The sequence below is a fragment of the Heterodontus francisci genome, chromosome 12 (assembly GCF_036365525.1).
Source record: "Heterodontus francisci isolate sHetFra1 chromosome 12, sHetFra1.hap1, whole genome shotgun sequence".
In the NCBI taxonomy this organism is placed as follows: domain Eukaryota; kingdom Metazoa; phylum Chordata; class Chondrichthyes; order Heterodontiformes; family Heterodontidae; genus Heterodontus; species Heterodontus francisci.
This window is the reverse complement of record NC_090382.1, coordinates 76259063-76280648: the sequence shown is the minus strand read 5'-3', so window position 1 is coordinate 76280648 and position 21586 is coordinate 76259063. Positions and strand designations below refer to the sequence as shown.

At 43.5% G+C, this 21586-nt stretch overlaps 1 protein-coding gene across 1 annotated transcript in view; it reads left to right on the top strand.

Moving 5' to 3' along the window:
* The window catches only part of tgfbi (transforming growth factor, beta-induced), a 77945-nt gene extending 60874 nt beyond the window's left edge, over window positions 1–17071 (top strand). Inside the window, exons 11-17 of the mRNA XM_068043659.1 lie at window positions 391–527; window positions 959–1089; window positions 6718–6833; window positions 6926–7028; window positions 8358–8437; window positions 12793–12817; window positions 12948–17071. Of these exons, the coding sequence (XP_067899760.1) occupies window positions 391–527; window positions 959–1089; window positions 6718–6833; window positions 6926–7028; window positions 8358–8437; window positions 12793–12817; window positions 12948–12985 (630 nt within the window). The 3' untranslated portion in view covers window positions 12986–17071. The remainder of the gene's footprint in view (window positions 1–390; window positions 528–958; window positions 1090–6717; window positions 6834–6925; window positions 7029–8357; window positions 8438–12792; window positions 12818–12947) is intronic.
* Window positions 17072–21586: the final 4515 nt, after the last annotated feature.

The following is a 21586-nucleotide window of genomic DNA, read 5'->3' as shown; positions in this document are numbered from 1 at the left end:
GATAATATTGCAATTAACTCTGTAATATTACACTCACCAGCTTGCAGCCTGGTCCCACTAACCTATCAGCCCAACAATTTCCCCAGAGCATAACATTTTATATCAATGCACACTAACATTTCCACATACCATTACCAGTGCTTACAAACACAATCATAGAAAGGGAGACCAGAAATAAAATGATTTAAATTAATCTTTAGAATGAAAATCAGAACCTTTTCTCCCAACATAATGACTGATAATGAACCGCAGTTGGTTACGATTTTAAGCATAACCATATGTCCAAGATAGGACATTGGCAGAGTAGGAACTAAAGCCTAGGATGTAAAGAATATAAAGTTTGGATCAAGAAAATGACTCTGACCCATCAAATTGTCTGTTCCCTTTAAGGCTTTATGTGTTGAAAACTCATGTATTGCTGCACATGACAGAAGAGGAAGATATGGTTCATTGATGATAATGGATAAGATACTGACTCCTCCAGCTGGCACAATCATGGACATTCTAAAAGCCGATGATCGCTTCAGGTATGGAGTAAGATAACACTGGTTATTTCCCACAGCAGCGAGTGAGCATTAGGGGCTTGAATAAGTTCTAAATAGTAAAATTATTAATAAAAAACACAATTGTGGTGATGCAGTCCATATAGCACAAACACACTGGCCACGGAGTGGTAGGATGTATCTCATGTCCATAGTTCTGATATAATGTGTTAACAATTTGAGCCATGCAATTGACAAAGTGTTGGAAAACCAAGGAGTGGAGCCATCCCAGCACCATTCTTGGTCTCGGTCGGTCGCAGAATGGCAGTAATAGAGATTTGGCAATGGATCACCTGCTTATTCTCTCAGTTGGGATAAGATATCGTACAGATCCCATTAGTGCATTCAATTAAGCATTAATATAATTAATCTTATAATTAGAATATTTCGCTTAATTAGCTTTTTGATTATTGCAGTATGCTGGTGGGAGCGATCCAGACAGCAGGACTGACTGAATCTCTCAACAGACCTGGCACATTCACAGTCTTTGCACCAACCAATGAAGCTATCCTAGCTCTGCCTAACAGGGAACGGAACAGAATGATTGGTAAAAGCTACATCATGAACACCGTTTTGCTACCAATATATCTAAAATATTGTAACAGATTACTTAACTCTGTTTAGAAGATTCCATAGTAAAAAGTGATTAGATAGCTTATCTTTTGGAAACAATGGAAATCTGCAGTTGGAAATTGAAAATGCACTAACAATTAATGATTTGCATGGACTTTATTTGATAGTCTGGCTAGTCATCCTTGCAGTAATGGCTCTTTGTTGGCCAAGGATAGCACTGTCCACTGCTCCTCAGTTCAGAGCTTTTGACTAATGATCCTGATTGAAATATTCCCAGCCTGCTATACTAACTTAATCACTTGAAGTTATACCAGTGCCTTAGGTGCGTGATTATATTCTGTTCTGTTGACCAAAGTGTACTTTCCCTCTACAGACACCCTCCTTCCTCAACTACATTATTCTACTTGATTTGGAGGGCTAGACATTAAAGTTAATTAAAATTCATGCTTGGTTAACTTTCCCACTGGATATATCTGAGCAGTATAGGAAAGTATCCCTCAACAGTTTGACAGTGACTAAGAAACTTAGCCCCAAGTTGCATGAGTTTGAATGATGGCTGCTTTTTTCAGGTGAAATTTAAATATTTGACTTCTCATCCTTGTCTCTCTAATTCAATATTGTATTATGTGTTCACTATTTTGTTATTCATTCATGGGATGCTAGGCCAGTGTTAATTGCCCATCCCTAATTGCCCTTGAGAAGGTGGTGATGAACTGCCTTCTTGAACCGCTGCAGTCCTTGGGGTGTAGGCACACCCAGAGTGCTGTTAGGAGGGAGTTCCAGGATTTTGACCCAGTGATAATGAAGGAACGGCAATATAGTTCCAAGTCAGGATGGTGTGTGGCTTGGAGGGGAACTTGCAGGTGGTGGTGCTCCCATGCAGCTGCTGCCTTTGTCCTTCTAGGTGGTAGATGTCGCAGGCTTGGAAGGTGCTGTTGAAGGAGCTTTGGTGAGTTGCTTCAGCACATCTTGTAGATGGTACACACTGCTGCCACTGTGCATCAGTGGTGAAGGGACTGAATGTTGAAGGTGGTGGATGGTGTGCCAATCAAGAGGGCTGCTTTGTCCTGGATGGTGTTGAGCTTCTTGAGTGTTGTTAGAGCTGCACCCATCCAGGCAAATGGAGAGTATTCCAATACATTCCTGACTTGTGCCTTGTAGATGGTGGACAGGCATTGGGGAGTCAAGAAGTGAGTTACTCGCCGCAGAATTCCCAGTCTCTGACCTGCTCTTGTAGCCACAGTATTTATGTCACTGGTCCAGTTCAGTTTCTGGCCAATGGTAACCCCCAGGATGTTGATAGTGGGGGATTCAGCAATGGTAATGCCATTGACTGTCAAGGGGAGATGGTTAGATTCTTTCTTGTTTGAGTTGGTCATTGCCTGGCATTTGTGTGGCATGAATGTTACTTGCCACTTATCAACCCAAGCCTGGATGTTGCCCAGATCTTGCTGCATCTGGACACAGGCTGCTTCATTATCTGAGGAGTCGTGAATGGTGATGAACATTGAAGTTAAATGCATGAAAAGAACCATGGGCAAGTAACATTCACATCACACAAATGGCAGGCAATGATCATCTCCAATAAGAGCGAGCTTAACCACCTTTCCAATGGTATCACCATTGCTGAGTCCCCCACCACCAACATCCTGGCTGTTATCATTGATCAGAAACTCCAATTAACAAGCCACATAAATACCATAGCTATTACATCAGGTCAGGCCTTTCTATCACCTACAAGTAATAGGTTAGAAGTATACTGGAATACACTCCATTTCCATGGATGACTGCACCTGCACAACATTCAAGAAGTTCTACTTTATCCAGGACAAAACAGTCCACTTGATCAACACTTCACCTATTCGTCTAAACATCCATTGCAACCAGAGTATGCTGGTGTAGGACAGAGTAGCTACAGTGTCTACTATTTACAGAAAGCACACCAGCCAAAGCTGCTCTGATACCCATGACCTCCACCACCCAGAGAGACAATGGCAGCAGATGCATGGGAACACCATCACCTCCAAGTTATGCACTATGATGATTTGAACATATATCGCTGTTCATTCATTATCACTGGATCACTGGGTCAAAATTCTGGAACTCCCTACTGAATAGCGCTGCAGTTCAAGAAGTGAGCCCCCCACTGCATTCTCAAGGGCAACTAAGGACATGCAGTAAATAGCAGCCTTGTCAGTGACACCCACATCCTCAGAATGAATTTTAAAAGGTCTGACACCAAAGATTGAATTTTATTGGGCCTGAAAGAGCAAGAGAGGAGGCAGCTGTGGTGGGGGGGAGGGGGTGGGGGGCACTAGCGGGACAAAAAATTCAGAGGGAATGTGCTCCTCCAGAATTCCAGTGTCTTGACATCGGTTCCACATTTTATGAGTGGTGGGAAAGATGGAGGGAGGATTTGCTGCTACGACGTGGAGGGACTTTAAATTAGCTTGTTGAAAAGGTAATTCAGCTGAACTTCTTTAGACCTGAATGAGATTTTATAGGACGTTTCGAATTTATCAAACAGCACACCGGGATCACGTGCCTTCAGATCACTGACTGGGTAAAGCTGGAGGCCTCAGGGTACCTCTGGAAGTTAGCCATTATGAGCATGTTCAATGGCTAGAAGGGGAAGAATGGGGAGCGGAGACCATTGCTGGTCAGCGCCAGAAGGCCTCTAAGGGTGGGAGATGCTTAGGGTAGTGGGCGATCTTTAAGGGATAGCGAGGAGCATTGAGAGACACGTAAGGGAGGCTCAAGACAATCTCATACATACCCGGTTCCTGTGATCCTGCTGCCCTTTCAATGTCAGCACAATAAAGACTCCCCTTAATCCAGACCTTCTTCCTTCATCACGCACTCCACCGCCCAGCGTCCAGTTTCACAGAGTGCACTGACAAAACTGAGAAGCTGACCAAACGCAGCCTACCCTAACACTAGCAGCCCACTGATGGAGCAATGGTGTAGCTGACATCTGACAAGGCAGAAAGAAATGCATGAATGACTAACAATAGTAACTGTGACATATATTTATTGGTATTATATTAGGTCTTAAGTACAACATTTAAACACCCGTGAATGCTGCCTGAGGCCTAAAGGGCGCGGCATGCTGAGGGGCTCCTGCACAGGTGCAGATCCCTCCTTTGTCAACATGGCTACTGCAGCTGAGGTCAATGGCAAAGGGGCTGAGGAGCCGCTATCCACACTCCTGCACCCTCATAGGAGCTGCCAGAGTGGAAGGCAGCCTCTCCTCTTCCCTTGCAGGGCGCCTTGTACCTCCCTGCTGACCTCAGAAGGATGAGGACGAGGTGGAGACTCCAGGCCCCTCATCTCCCTCTCGTCTTGCCACTGCTGCTATGAGCTCATGGAGCAGAGCAGATCTGTGCGCATCTCTGGCATCCACTGAGTGGCCTGCCGCATCTGGCTCTCCATAAGGGTCTCCAACCTCTTGATGGAGCAAACCATGCGCGCACATGTCTGAGACATGGCAGCATGCAAGGCATGGATGGACTCCTCCATCTCCTCGCACAGCTGCACATTGCCTCTGGCAGCTCCGTCAGATGTTTCCTTACCTTTCGCTGCAGCTCCTGCAGGTTCTGTGTTGTGGAGACCAGAGGCCCGTCATCAGCCTGGGGAACAGCATGGGCTTGGCCTTCCACAGTCCTCTGACTGTCGATGTCTTCAGCTGTCATAGCCTCTGTCAGCTGCTTGGGCGCATCTGTGATGTGCTCACCAGCTTGTGATCCTGAATCTATCCGTGTTGGCGGAAGGTGCAGGGGAATGATGTGATGCTGCACCCTCTGAGGATTCCTCCTTCTTCAGAGGTAGACTGCAGGACCCTGGTCTCTGTGGCTGACCATCATTCTGGACCACTAAGACCTGCATGAGAGAACACAAATATTTAGGGGTTAAGAGCTTCACATCTCCTCATCCCAACCATGACTGATGTGGAGCTCCAGATGTGCTGGAGTAGACACATGAGCATTATAACTCCTCACTCTTGCGGTCACACTCCTGTCTAGCCATTTGAAATTTCATGGCAGCCCTGGGAGCCAACCAGTTCCAGGACCTCCTCCTCTGTCAGCGTCAGAGATCGAATCTTGGGGATGCCTCCACTAGTTTTCGACTGCTCCATGTTGGTGTGCGCTCCTTTCTCCTGCAAGCAGAAGGACGGATATTGTTAGTTTTCCCACGAAGAATAGCACAACACTAATGCTGGTGGCAGCCCTTTGGCCCATGTTGGGGGCTCCTGAATGCCTCCTCTATACGTCTGCTCTCAAGAGATGTGGCGGGGGTAAACAATGACAGAAGGCTGACCGTCGCTGAGATGCCACCATGCACAGGGGGATCAGCTGCTGCCGCACTCTAGTGCCACTGCCTGGTTGGTCACTCCCTTCCCAATTAGCGCATCATCTCGTGTTGCCACATGCAAGCTCCAAAGAGGCGAGTGGTATGGAGCACTCACTCTGGCGGAGCGAAGGAGGTCATTGACCCATTTGTGGCATGGCAGCCAGGATTGGGGCAGTGGGGGTGGGGTTGGAGGGTGGGGGGAGAGGTGGGTTACCCCATGCCTGCTGACTTTCTCTGCAATCTCCATCCAAGCTTGCTTGATCAGGCGGGAGGGTCTCTTTTTACCATCCCTGTGGAAAAAGAATCTCCCACCTTTCCCTTGCAGCCTGGAGGATAATCTGTGGGGTGGCATCTCTAAACAGTGGGGCCATCCAGTGTCTCCCTCCAGCATATTTTCTGCAGCCTCCTGGTCTGCTTCTTGATTCCTCGGTTGAACCTCCAGGCTTCTCAGGACTGCTGACTTCAGGCGCAGAGGTGGAGGGGTGTACTCTGGCGGCAAAGGTTTCTCCGCAGTGCTGCTGCAGTGATCGTAATCTACAAGGCACGACTGAATGTAGGACTGGCAGGCCTTTGAAATAGACACCAGCACCTGCCTCTTCCCGTCCCGCTTGAGCATTGGATTGGCCCTGCGCCTGCAGGCTGTTAACTGACCGGCCGCCATATGGTTGCAGACGGCCAGCTGCACTTCTCTGGCATGGCAATGGCACCCGCTTCCAGTGCCATCGCCGAGACCCATGCCATGCACTCAAAATTCAGCCCCAAAAGACAGAATTTTACTTTTAAAGAAGGCAACAATTATATGCACATTCTGCAAGGAGCTGCCTGAGTACAACCAGGCATTGTAGAACGTTCCAGCACAGATTAGCAAAACAACATTTTTTCTTTGTTTTAACGTCATGTAATTTGAATTTACACTAATGTCATAACAGCATTCAAAAGTGCCAATGCAATACACCAGGCTTACTTTTATTAATCGCACATTGTATAAAATTTACACATATCTTCTATATTCATAACAAATAGATTTAAACTTGAGGATCACTTGTCATCTTAATTCAAACAAACTTGTATATCTTTTTAAAAGCTGTAGAAATAGATGAACTGTCACTTTTGAATTTGAAGTAACAATTCTTCTCAACTGACCCAGCACTAATTAAAACATTTTTTGGTTGAGCAAAACCAGTTGCTATTTCCTTCAAAAAGGTCAACCATCTGTTGAAATGTTTTGGTTTCTTCACTTCTTTTTCCTCAGGTGATCCCACTTTGCTGAAGTACCATATTGGTGAAAAAATCTTGGTCAGTGGTGGTGCTGCCAGCCAGCTTGTGCTGTTGAAATCCCTGCAAGGTGCTAAACTCGAAGTGGGAACAGTGAGTGCTTGGCGTCTTACCATAGAATTCTGTCATTGTTTCATTTTGGTCTATACTCTGAATAAATGGAATTATCATGTGTTCTCTTTCAGAAAAAACATGTTATTAATGTAAATAAAGTTCCAGTTATAGATTCCGATCTGATGGCAACTAATGGTGTGATCCATGCTATTAACAGGGTCCTGCAGCCCTCTGGTAAGGACTGGTCTACATATAACAACAAGACTACACAACACATGATGTTATGTAATGAAACCACTGTATACAGTGCAAACACAGTGCTACATGTTCTAGGTTAAACTGGATAGGTAAATAATTTAAGAAAAATTGAAAACCTTTCATCTTAGGTTTTTGTTTTATTATTTTCCCCTCACTTACTTCAGCCAAGAGAATGGGGAGATGACACACTTCTGCCCATAACACTCTTCACCTGAAACAAACCAAAATATTATGGATGCTGGAAATCTGAAATAAAAACCAAAAATGCTGGAAGTACTCAGCAGGTCAGGCAGCATTTGGGGAGAGAGAAACAGAGAGCTGAATTTTACCGATTACCAGCAAGTCCTGCTTCCCAGGCAGAAAACAGGAGGCGACCCTGCTTCAGCGGGCAGCAGGACCCAGGGTGGCATAGTGCTGCCGCTGAGCCCACTGTCCAATCAAGGATGGTGGCCCACCCCCAAGAGCTGCCAGCCCAATCATAGGGCTGGCAGCTCAGCAGCCTCCCTGCTCTCAGTGGCCATTTACTGAAGCTGCAGCTCCAGGGAGCTGGTGCCTCAATGGCCTTTGAAGAGAGTTCAGGTAGGTTGGGAGAGGCCCGGAAGCCAGGCCCCAGTGATTCGGGTGGGCGCTGTTGCAATTCATGTGGCCATTGCTACCAGATGGGTCCCTATGTGGGCCATGGAGTGCCCCTAAAGGAGAGCCCACCACTCCCAGAGCCCACTGGGAGGCCACCAAGTTTCACTGGGTGGTCTGCCCACTCAATAGCCAGGCACTTCCAACATGGGCAAAATGCCCGCAGAGGGGGAAGTGGCCCTTAATTGGCCACTTAAATGGCTCAATTGGCCACCCAGCGGGCGGCCAAGCTGCCAACCTTCCAACTGCTGGAAATATGCCATGGTGACTGGAAGGCATTGAGCTACCTTCCTGACACCTTCCCCTTCCACCTTATCACTGTCACCAACGGGCTGGGAAATTTCCAGCTGCAGTTAATGTTTCAAGTCAATGATCTTTCAGCTTACATGTGTAAATGGGGTGGTAGCAAGATGATAATTGGCACCAAGTAATTTCAATTTCAAATGTCTCTGGGCATCTTATTCAAAAGAAAACAAAAGCACAGGGTTAGAGCTAATGGGTACAAATGTGTGGATTTGATCTGAAACTACTTACATGTGTCTTCATTTTGGATTTGGTGCATAAGCCATTGTAAAACATCTGCTTTGTTTTTGTCCAGAGGTTTAATTCAGGTAATTCACTTTTATATGCACCACAGTGTCTCTTAACAGAACATTTTGTTTCATTTACAAGCTGCAAGACAAGCAGAAAGCCGAAATGGTATGGAGCTCAGCAGTGAAGATATCCTTCGCTTTGGAGTAAGCCCAGCTAAGGTGTGATTCAGTTAAAATTGCTTACTGGCGGAAATATGAAATAACTGTGCATGAAAAATTGTCGATGTATTTTAAACAATATGGCCACTGGACACATTACTTGGGTGTTTTAGTTACTGTAATTAGCTCGCAAATAATATGAAGATGCTCAAATGTAACCTTTACACTTGCTGAGAGTCAGCCTTACCCTCAGAGGTTTAATTTGTCTAAAGTTCAGTGCTTTTTTCTGTGATTAACAACTATACGCAACAGGAATTTGTTAAGGTTATGAACTCTGAGAACTTCATGAAAATCAGTTTACAACTGTAGTTAAGCTCATAAGATACATATATAAAACTGTCTTACCTGTAACATTCCTTTTCATAGTAATCAGTTTCTATTCCCTCCCCATTTTTTTTCAATGCATGAACTTTTATATCTTCATTATCAGTTCAAACCTTTTCCCTTCCACTATAGCTATGGCTCAGTTTGTAGTACTCTTTCCTCTGAATCAGAAGCTTGTCGGTGCATGTCTCACTCCATGGACTTGAATACAAGATCTAAGCTGATACTCTAGTGCACTACTACGGAGGACCACACCACCACCCCGCCCCGCCCTGTGGCAGAAGCTGCCTCATTGGAACACCTCCTCCCTCTCAATCATCCCCCACCCCCTCACCGGGGCCCAGCCAATTGTCCCTGCTGAGGTTTGAAACCCCAATCTCCATTTTCGGGCTAGCATCCATGCTGCTCCTCTCACTGGGTGCAGTCTCAACAATGGCCCCCACTCCCAGTGGCGCTGCTGGGACTGAGGAGCTGCTAGCCCACTGATTGGCCAGCAGCTCTTGGAGGTGGGATTCATGCCTCAGAAGGGTGGCAGTCCCAACCAATGCCAATTAAGAGCCTGGGCCATGTAAAATTACTGTATGGCTTCTAGGCCTGGTGGAGGCAGGCTCACCTCTGACTTTTTTAGCCAGTGGGCGGGGCCACCACCGCAACATAAAATTCTGGCCCTTATGCCTTACTTCAGAGAAAAGCAGGGGTATCTTGGCCAATGTATTTCCCTCAACCAACCCAACTAAAGCAGATTATCTGGTCATTTTCACATTGCTGTTTACGGGAGCTGTTGTGTGCCAATTGGCTGCTGTATTTTGACATTTCAACACTGATTACACTTCAAAAAGCACCTCATTGGCTGTAAACTCTTTTCAAATGTCCTGAGGTGCTATATAAATGCAAATCTTTATTTCTTTAACTTGTTTTGCACCAAATCATTTATTGAATCACACACACTGGTCTCTTTCTTTGTGTTACTCTTTGTTTTTCCCGTAATTAAAGATCCGCTAACAAAATTAATGCACGTCTTTAGAATGTGTAATTTGATTCATGGGTAATTTATTTTCTTCCATTTTTGTTGAAAGACAGTATAGGAAGTAAGCTGGTGGAGTGGAGGTGGTGGGCCAGGGGAGGGGATAGCCTGGGGAAAATGCAGCCAATTTATTATCACCAAGGTAATAACATGTAATGAACATAGGAGCAGGAGTAGGCCATTCAGCCCATTGAGCCTGCTCCACCATTCAATTAGATCATGGCTGATCATCGACCTCAACACCATTTTCCTGCACTATCCCCACACCCTTGATATCATTAGTATCTAGAGACCTATTGATTTCTGTCTTGCTCATTCTGGGTAGAGAATTCCACAGATTCATCACACACTGAGTGAAGACATTCCTCCTCATCTCAGTCTTAAATGGCATACCTCTTTTCTGAGACTATGTCCCCTGGTTCTAGACTCACCACCCAGGGGAAACATCTGATCTACATCCACCCTGTCATTCCCTGTAAGAATTTTGTAAGTTTCAATGAGATCACCTCTCATTCTTCGAAACTCTAGAGAATACAGGCCCAGTTTCCTCAATCTCTCCTCATAAGACAATCCTGCCACCCCAGGGATTAGTCTGGTGAACTTCCATTACACTCCCTCTATTGCAAGTATATCCTTTGTTAGATGAAGAGACCAAAACTCCACACAATAATCCAGGTGCGGTCCTACCAAGGCTCGATACAATTGCAGCAAGATTTCTTTACTCCTGTACTTAAATCCCCTTGTGATGAAGGACATCATACTATTTGCCTTCCGAATTGCTTGCTGCACCTGTATGCTAGTTTTTAGTGTAAGAGCTGTCTCACTCACTACAATAATAACTTGCATTTATATAACACTTTCAACATAAAAAACAGTCCCAAGGTATTCCATAGAAGTAAAAACTGGCACTGAGTCAAAGAAGGAGATATTACAAGGGCTAACTAAAGGTTTGGTAAAGTAGGTTTTAAGGAGGGTCTTAAAGAAAGAGAATGAGGTAAAGAGGTTTTGGGAGGAATTTGTAAAGCTTAGGGCCTTGATGGCTGACTTTACAGCCATCAATGGTGAGGTAAAGAAGTGAGGATGCACAAGAGGCCAGAGTTGAGGAACACAGAGGTCTAGGTAGGTTGTCGAGCTGGAGGTGGGTTACCGAGATAAAGAGTGGTGAGGCCATAAGGGGATCTGAATATAAGGATGAGAATGTTAAATTGGAGGCATTGGGGTCTTGGAACCAATGTTAACCAGTGAGCAAGGGGTGATGGGTCACCAGGACTTGGTGGAGGTTAGGATATGGTCAGGAACGTTTTGGATGAGCTGAAGTACATGGAGGATTCAGAAGCTGGACAGGAGAGGATTGTAATAGTTGGGTCTGGAGGTGAAAAAGACATGGATGAGGGATTTGGCAGCTGATAGCCTGTGGTAGGGGCAGAGACAGGTGATTTATGGAGGTGGTAGGAGGTGAACTTTTGTTGGAGAGAACATTGAATTGGATGCCCAGTTTGGAATCAAGTATCCTGATTGGAGCGATTCATACAGGAAGTTGCAGATAGGATGGGAATAGATGAGATGACAACACAGTCAAAAACTTTGGAAAGGAAAAGGAGGCTGGAGATTGAATCATAATCTGAAAGGACAGAGAGGTTGACGATGGTCTTTTTGAAGATAAGATGATGATGGCAATTTTGAAAGGGGGAGGGGGCAGTACCTGAAGTGAAGAAATTATTTACAATGTCAGCTAGAATGGAGGCCAGGAATGGAGGTTGGGTGTGAAGCAGTTGAATGGGAATGGGATCAAGTGAGCATTGTGTGGGTCCCATGAACAAGATGAGAGCATGATGGGGAAAAGGAGGGAAACTGAAGCAAGATGTAGGTTCAGGGATAGTGCAAGATTGCATGGTGAAATTTTGGGGACATTTGGCTTGATGAGCAAGAAAAAGGGGTAAGTAACAGAGGCAGTTGAACCCAATCTCAACCTTAGTAACCAAGATGTCCATGAGCATCTCACATTTATTGTTTGTGATGAGGGTGGGTTGTAGTGCCGAGGGGTTTAAGAAGATAGTTGGTAGTGGAGAAAAAAAGCCAGGAGTCATTTTTGTATTTTAGGATGATCTTGGATAATGAATAGTTTTGGCAGAGGATATCAAGGCTTTATAGTGCTTTATATGGTCCAGCCAAATCTGGCGATGGATTGCTAAACCAGATGTACATTTGATGCATTCCAGTCTGCATCCCTTGGACTTAAGGGAGTGATGATCGAGGCCATTTTAAAGTCAATGATCAATGCAGGCAAGAGTAAGAGTTTAACTGAGGGCAAGAGCTTCAAAGGCAGAAGTGAACGAATGTGTGAGGAGATCGACAGCTGTAGACATATGGCAAATGTAGAAATAACAGCTAGATAGTTGCTGATTTGAAACTGCAGTTTCAGTGACTTCGGGATAGTTTTCCATTGGCAGATGCAGGAGGAAGTGAGATTCGAAAGGGGTAGAGGTTGTAAGTCGTGAGAGAAACAAGGACGTGATCAGAAATGGCCTTATCTGTGAGCGACACAATGAGAGGAGTGCGGCCATAAGTGAAGACAAGTTCAAAGGGGTGGCTGTGACGATATGCAGGAGTTTATATGGAGAGAGGCATTAAGAGAACAGGAGGGCAGTGATATCAGAGGAGAGATAAAATGAGATGGAGATTGAAATCACCGAGTATGAGGAATGCAGAGGATGATAAAGGAAAGATTGAAGATGTCTTGTTGATAAACTCATGGAAGGTCTTGGGGAGGCTGTACTCTCTATCAAAGAGCCACCTCAGATTGTCAAGACGTACCATAAATCAAGAGACAGCCAACTACCCACCTTTGAAGGAATACTTCTTATGGGTGTTTGGCAACAGTCCTGCTGGTCAGGTGTTGTCAATTGCTCTGATATTATTTGATTCTGATGTACCATAAGAAAGATTGCAACTTTTTAAAAATAGAAATTGGACAGGAATATCAAAATCTAACTTTTTTTTGTTGTAGGTTCCAAGTCCTAGGATACGGAAAGGTATGCAACACTTCCTGAAATATTTATATTATTTAAATTTTTGCAATGGTAATAAATTTCACTGCATATTTTGCTGAATCACCATTGAATGCATTATAACTGAAATAATACTTTTTTTTTTAAATTTCAGTTACCAGAGGTACCATTCTGAAAAAGAACAAGTATTAGGACTGTGAAAAGCAGCCAGTAGATCATTGCAAAAACCTTTCAGGAACTCTGAATTCTGTGACACAGATTTTTCTCACTTGAATGTTTCTTTTCCATAGCATATCATTTCTTCACTATGATTTCATATTGCTTGCTTGTTTGTACATTTTTTGGTTAGAATTGAAATTGCAGTGTTTTTTTTTATATGTCGCCCAAGATTGCATTTTGTATTCTTATTAGTGGGGGTGGAGTCTAGTTTGAAGCTACAGCTAATCAGTCAGGGAAATTTGCAGATTTGAAACATAGAACATGTGTGTATATGTATGTGAGTGTGTGTGAATGCATAAATATGTGTGTCTGTGCACATATGTGTGTAGGCACAGTGCACAGTTGTGCATATCTGTATTGTGTGTATATTTCCATGTGTGCTTGTATGTCAGTGTACATTTATATTTGACTCAAAACATGCCCATTTATGTACCATTCAGCAGAATGTTTCTGTGGATTCATCTTCGTTTCAGGATTGCTTGTTATGATTATAACACTACAATTATTTGAAAAGAAATATTTTCTGTAGTACCACATATTTTTGTTTCCATTTAGTTTTTAGTTTTATTTTCTTCAATTATACACAAACTAGTTTGTGCTTATGGACCCTTATATTTCATATTAGTGTTAAGATATTTGCATGTCACAAGCTGCAGTCTGGTTTTGTGCTATTTCACTTAGACTTTGGTAAGGGTCATTTTATGCATCTCTCTCTCTCTCTCTCTCTCTCTATATATATATATATACAATATATATATTTATATATATTATATATATATTTCCAAATACATTGCAAATTCTTTTGTAATAGTATATTTATCTTCAAAATGTCTTCTATAATATGTTCATAAAAAGTAATTTTTCTGAAGCAATTTGTAGCTACAATAAAAAAGTTCATTTTTTAGAAAGTCCACTGATTCCTTATTAAAGAGATCAGCAGCCTTATGGTATTGACACTACCATTATTAGATTTGTTGATTTCTTGAATGATCCTCTAATGAATGACAATAATACTGAGCAACTTTGGCTCAGAGTTGCTGAGCTGGAGTCCAAACTGCAGACATTACAGCGCATCAGGGAGGAGGAGAGTTACCTGGATACTTTGTTCCAGGAGACAGTCACATCCCTTAGGTTAAGTAGAACTTTAGAGTTAGTCAATGGTCAGGGATAAGAGGGGGTGACTGCATATCAGGCAGGTATGGGGATCCAGCATGTAGTGATGGAGGAGACTGGGCCCTTGACTTTGACCAACAGGTACGAGGTACTTGCTACCTTTGTGAATGAGAGCAAGGACTGCCGGGTGGATACACAAACTGACCATGGAACCATGGTGCTGGAAGCCATTCAAGTGGGGGGAGTGAAAAAGATTGTGGTTGTGATGGGGGACAATATAGTCAGGGGGATAGATACCGTTCTTTGCAGCCATGACCGGGAGTTTTGAAAGTTGTGTTGTCTGCCCAGTGCCAGATAGCAAAGGATGACATAAGGACAGTGAGAAAGGATCTTGGCTTAGAAGGTCAGGCAGTCGAATCGGTGTGGGTGGAGATTTGGAATAACAAGGGTCGGAAGACGCTGGTGGGAGTAGTTTATAGGCCCCTCAAGAGTAGTTATACAGTTGGACAGATCATTAAGTAAGAAATACTTGGAGCTTGTAACAAAACAATGTAATGATTGTGGGGCACATTAATCTTCATATAGACTGGACAAATCAAATTGGCAAAGTTAGTCTGGAAGATTTGCAGAATGCTTTCAGGACAGTTTCCTGGAACAGTATGTTGTGGAAGCAACTAGGGATAAAGCTATTTTAGATCTAGTATCGTGCAATGAGGCAGGATTAATTAGTAATCTTGTTGTAAAAGATCTGCTGAGAAAAAGAGATCATAATACGATTGAATTCGATATTAAATTTGATAGCGACATATCCCAGTCCCAAACAAGAATCTTAAACTTAAACAAAGCCAAATGCATAGGTAAGAGGGGAGAGCAGGCTGAGGCTGATTGGGTAAATAGACTGAAGGGTACGGCAGTAAATAAACAGTGGGAAACATTTAAAAAAACCAATTCAAAATGTTTAACAAAAATACATTCCATTAGAAAACAAAAACTCAGCAAGAAAGATCTATTGTGGCTTACGAGGGAAGTTAAGGATAGTATCAGATTAAAAGAAGAGGCTTATAATGTTTCAAAGGATAGTAGTAAACCTGAGGAGTGGGAGTGTTTGAGAAACCAGTAAAGCGCCACCAAAAAGTTGATAAAAAGAGAAAAAATAGAATGAGAGTAAACTAGTCAGGAATATAAAAATTGTAAGACCTTTTACAAGTATATGAAAAGGAGGAGTAGCTAAAGTAAATGTTAGTCCCTTAAAGGCAAAGACAGGAGAAACTATCATGGGGAATGAAGAAATGTCAGAGAAGCTGAATGAATATTGCATGTCTGTCTTCACAGAAGTCACAAATTATATACAAAGAGATAAAGAGTAAACAAGAACCAATAAGAGTGAGGAACTTAAGGTAATTAATATCAGCAGAGAAAAAAATATTGGAGAAACTTAAGGGATTAAAGACTGTCAAACCCTATATCCTAGGGTTCTAAAAGAGGTAACTACAGTGACAGTGGATGCACTTGTTATGATTTTCGAAAATTCCCTAGATTCTAGAACGGTCCCAGCAGATTGGAAGTTAGCAACTGCAACACCGCTATTCAAGAAAAGAGGGAAAGAGAAAACAGAAAATTACAGGCCAGTTAGCCTGACATCATTCATCGGGAAAATGTGGAATATATTATTAAGGAAGTCTTAACCACTCACTCAGAAAATCATAGTATGTTCAGACAAAGTCAATATGGTTTTACGAAAGGGGAATCGTGTTTGATGTAGTATAAGGGCCTGAAAGAGTTACTGTTTGAGACAGTGAGCATAAACCCCTCCCATTGTCGTGATGATGATGTAACAGTCACATGGGTATTAGACTGGGAAGAGGCTAGAAGCAGCACGAGGGGCGCTGGATAGACAGGCTTGACGCGAGTATAAATAGTTATATCTGTATATAATAAATTAGTTATTCTTTAGCCTGACAAAGAACCCGAGACTTCTTTAAACAACATTCAATCTATGCTATTGCAATACACAATATGGCGGCAATGGTGAAAACACCCAAAAATTTGTGGAATACCTCACCTCATACAGTAGCACCAAGAAAATGGGAGATCTCAAAGGGAGACTGTGACAAGCTCTAGAGCTGCTCCATAGTCAAAGGAAGAGAGTTACGAGTGCTTTCATTTTTTGTTAAATTTTGAAGAATTGTGGTTTAAAGCTGAAACGGAGTCCATGGATTTTTTTTAACCAGGGTCACTGAGAGGTCTGGATTATAAAAAGTTACTAGAAGGCAGCTGTCTTCAAATAATTACCCAGTAGGGGTTGTTTTTGACTTGGGAAAGATATTTGCAGAGAAGTGACAGGTCAAGATTTATAGGGGTCAGGAGGCTTGACTCTTGGCATTGTTTATGGATTCATTTTGGACGGTGCATTGGGATATGGACAATGGTTTGAAAAGACAGTTGGAGAAAACTTGCCAAGAAGAACAAACACCCCAACTCAGTCTGTTCCAGCAGTCTGAAAAAGCCTGCTAGTTTTTCATCTCTCGAGAAGCTGGGAAGCAAGTGTAAGAAGCTTACTGAAACTGTTGCCGTATTTTTGCTGTAAAGCCTGTCAGAAACCTCCGATGCTGCATTTCCTGGAAAGCTTACCCAAACTGATCTTCAACGTCGCTTGAAAAGAACTGTTCTAGGGAGATCCCAGTGAGGCCGTCTATACATATTTGGGACATCAAACCAAAATAAAGGACATCTTTCCATATCTTCTTTTTCTTCTTCAAGAATTATCAAGTATATAGCCCAAGTGTTTTTTTTCCTCCTTTTTTTTGTAATAGAACTCTAAAACGAAAATTCCTTTATTTTTCCAGCTAAAGAGTGCATGTGTGTGTGTGTGTGTGTGTGAAGGGCTAAGGTAAAAAGGGAGCTTTTATATTTCGATCTGTGTGTTTCTGCTTTGCTTCGCTATTGGTTAAGATTTTCTTGATAATAAACTGATAATTTTGTTGTTTATTAAAGAAACCTGGTTGGTGTGTTTTATTCTGGGATAAAAATAGAGTCTATTATTGATCGTGTCGGTAAGTGGGAAAGCATTTAAATATATGTTGTGACCCGTGGAGAAGTGGAACTAGAATAAATAGTGCATTCCTCCCCCCTCGGTCATAGCAAGAGATGGACAGTCAGTGAGTCAGCTGTGCAGGCATTCAGGCTGCACCACAGAAGCATGGTGGTCTGTGAGCAAAATTAAGAATCCTGCGAATAGGTGAGTCATGGTGCGGATGGTCGGGGATTGGGTAAGGAACCCATTAAAAAGGGTGCAGTATTTTTCTAATGGTGCACGGGGAACAGGGGAAAAAAAAGACCCAAATCCTTTACTCAGGCTGTCAGCGAGGGCGGAGAGCGGGAAACCCCCAAAAAGCACGGGAACTCCCAAAAAGAGTGGGGGCACCTCCATTAAACAAGCAAGCCTAAAAGAAAAAAACAAAAGTAAAGATTGCCTGGGTGTTTCCACCACTGATGTCATATTGTGTATTGTAGTAGCATAGATTGAGTGTTGTTTAAAGAAGTCTTCGATTCTTTGTAAGGCTAAAGAATAACTCGTTTATTATATGCAGATATAACTATTTACACTCGCCACAAACCTATCTATCCAGCACACCTCGTGCTGCTTCTAACTGCTTCTCCTATTACCCATGTGACTATTACATCATCATCACTACAGTGGGTGGGATTTATTCTCACTGTATCAAACATTTACCCTTTCAAAGAACAAAGAACAAAGAACAGTACAGCACAGGAACAGGCCATTCGGCCCTCCAAGCCTGCGCCAATCTTGATGCCTGCCTAAATTAAAACCTTAAAGAACAAAGAATAGTACAGCACAGGCCCTTATACAACAGAATTGTCTACCCACGAGGGTTGCGGATGCTCCATCGTTGAGTATATTTAATGCTGAGATAGACTGACATTTGGTCTCTCATGGCATTAAGGGATTTGGGGAACAGATGGGAAAGTGGAGTTGAGGCAGAAGATCAGCCATGATCATATTGAATGGTGGAGCATGATTGAGGGACTATATGGTCCTGTGCCTATTTCTTATGTTCTTCTGCTCTTTTTCTTGGATGTGGCTACATTATTTCCACTTATGCTTCACATTCTTTAAATTTGTAAGTTTGGGATCTAGAACATCCCCAGCACAGCTTAAGAAAAACTGGCTGCTACAACTATCCCTGGTTCGCATCAACTATAATTATACTTGAGCAATAACATTACACAATTATCTATTCTGCAAGGTTTCCAATCCAAAACTGCATGTCATGAATCTAAAGGGAAGACAGCTGTTGATGATCTCATCCAATTTATACTAAGAGCGTTGTTGTGCATTTTACCTACATTGGTACATTTAAAAATACTCCAAGCTGTACATAAAGGCAGAATTTAGCCTTAATTAAAGCCTGTGTGTTAAGCCTTTGAGTTCAAACATTTTTGAATTCAGGCTTTGTTTGAATGCTGCTACTGAGCTGCAGGCACCAAGCATATGCCCCATTAGAGCAATTCAGTTGTGGGAGAGTGGTAAGCTCTTATAGGCCACTCCTATACTGAGCTAGATGGCGAGCAAATCCCAGATGGATTCTGAAAGCTCCACCCATTTAAACTTGAAACTTGCTTAAGTAGTTGGGCATGCTTCTCATCCATTTACAAGCCTGTTCGAAAATAGTATCAGGCAGATGTTGGGCAACAATGGACCCTTCCCTGATTTGCAAGTGACAAATGTCTGTCTTTCATCATCATAGTCCAGGCAGGCCACCGCCTGATTGGCTGCTCCAATCTGTCCTACTGAGTCAGAGAAGCCTTCCCAAGCTGAAAATCAAAGTAATTGTAACATTATTGGATGCTAAAGGAACCACTTAGCAGTGAAACAACAAAAATCCATCGCAAAAGGAAAATACTGCAGATGCTAAAAATCTGAGATAAAAATGGAAAATGCTGGAAATACTCAGCAGATCTGGCAGCATCTGTGGAGCGAGACACAGAGTTAATGTTTTAGGTTGATGGCCTTCCATCAAGATAATTTAGTGCACCCCCCCCCCCCACCAGTTAATTTATTTTTAGGAGAGACTTTTGCATCCTTTCCCACCTTTCACTGCCTCAACACACCTCCAGCCATTCAACTGTGATAGGCACATACTTCAAACATTGTGCTATACAATCACTGACATTCTGCCCTCTCTCTTTGAGGATAAGGTGGAACACAGTAGAAGGGAGCAGTGTACAAGGGGAAGGGATGCATGCATCCTGAGTTCTATGGAGGAGATGGTTGTCAGTGTGATGGGCCAGCTGTGTTGCAGCCCATGGCCCCCATCCTCGCTGAAGATGATGGTATGTTCCTGCCTTATGCTCCCTTCTCAACTTCCAGCACATCCTCATTCTGCTATCTGGTGTGATGATGGTGTGGCCATGGACCGCTTGCTTCCCATCCCACCAACTACCTTCACACCACCTTCCCCTTCTGATTTCTTGCTTTCAGACACCCAAGAACTGTCACCTGTCCAGTCACAATAGCCCAAGGAGAAAGAGAGAGAGCAACAGCACAGCACTAATGACATTATTGATCTGGCATTCACAGTCAACAGCTCAGATAATGGCACTGCACGTACCCTGGAGGCAAACACAGAGTTGATATCAGTAGGTGGTGAGTCATCTGAGCACGAACAGGCTACAGCCAGGCCAGAGGGAAAGGATAGTTCATTTGCCAGCTCACCAGAGGGCGAGGTCACAGACTAAGATGAGGACTTTAATGGGGTGGCATACACAAAAGTACTGATGGACATGCAAACCAAGATGCCGGCTGCATTGGCTGGCCTGCCACCAGCCTCCTGTCACTATCAAGGAGCGTGGAGGAGTCCAGCTTCAACTTGGCAGAGGGCATGGTGCAGAGTTTGCCCACTCTGTAGCCTCTGCTCCATCTTCCTGATGTGCTGAGGAGCCAGAGACACTGTCACTGCTGCCTTCATACCTGTTGCAAAATCTCTCCCTAACAGCACTGTGGGTGTATCTGCATCAGATGGACTGCAGAAGGCAGCTCACCACCACCTTCTGAAGGGCAATTAGGGATGGGCAACAAATACTGGCCTTGCCAGCAATGCCCGCATCCTATGAAATGAATACAAATACCTACTCCTTGGCCCTCCCTATAAGGATGGAGCAACACTCTCTCGAAAATCTAAGAACTCACCACAACACCTGCAAAAACACTCCAGAATACTTCCAGACACTTTGCAATAGCAGAAATTCTTAATAATGGCCTTACTTACAATTTGGGTGCTTGGCCTTTAAAGGACACTTGTGCGGGAAGTCCACTTCGACGGAGTCCTGCTTTGACAGCGTACTTAAGTTGGAAATTTGGTGAGTGCGAGAATTTGGCATGGTGAGGGAAAAGGCACTGTTCTCTTTTACAGAACAAGGAGTGGTCCGAGAGAGGGAATAGGACACAGTGAGAGTTGAGAGTTGAAGTCCAGAGGCATTAATTAGGTAAGCAGGTAGGTGATTGTTTGGTGAGTTTTAAGGTTTCTTTTTTTTCTCTAAATTGGGGCAGTAGTTTGAACAAGTACCAGGGAGATCTAAGTACTGTCTTAAATTTCTAGCTTAACTAGTTAATTATTTAATATAACTACAAATAGGGACGGGCAATAAATGCTGGTCCTAGCCAGAAATGCCCACATCCCACAAACGAATAAGAAAGTTATAATTGAGTGATATTTCAAATCTTGAAATGCTAATTAGTTAAACAAAACACAATAGAGATGGCAGGGCAAGTGTAGCATGTGGGAACTGGTGGACACCAGTGTGGTCCACTACAACCACATTTGCAGTAGGTATCTGCAGCTCCAGGAATTTTGGCTCAGAGTTGATGAGCTGGACTCTGAGATTTGGACACTGCGATGCATCAGGAAGGCAGAAAGTTACCTAGATACTTTGTTCCAAGAGGGAGTCACATCCCTTAGGCTAGGTACTTCAGATTTGGTCCGTGGTCAGGGACAGGAGGGTGTGACTATGAGTGAGGCACGTATGGGGATCCGTAAGCACTGTATGAGTCGCAACGCTTGCACTTGTCCAACAGGTTCAAGGTTCTTGCAACCTGTGTGGACAACAGCAGGGACTGCAGAGAGGATGAACAAACTGACAACAGCACTGTGGTATAGGGGGCCATTCGTGTGGGGGGAATTAAAAGGAATGTGGCACTAGTAAAGGACAGTGTTGTGAGGGAGATTGATACTGTTCTCTGCAGCCGAGAGCATGAGTCCTGAAGGCTGTGTTGCCTGCCCGGTGCCAAGGTTAAGGACATCGCCTCAGGGCTGGAGAGGAACTTGGAGCAGGAGGGGAAGGTTCCAGCTGTTATGGTCTACATAGATACCAATGACATAGGTACGGCCAATAAAGAGGTTCTGCTGAGGGATTATGAGCGGCCAGGGGCTAAATTGAAAA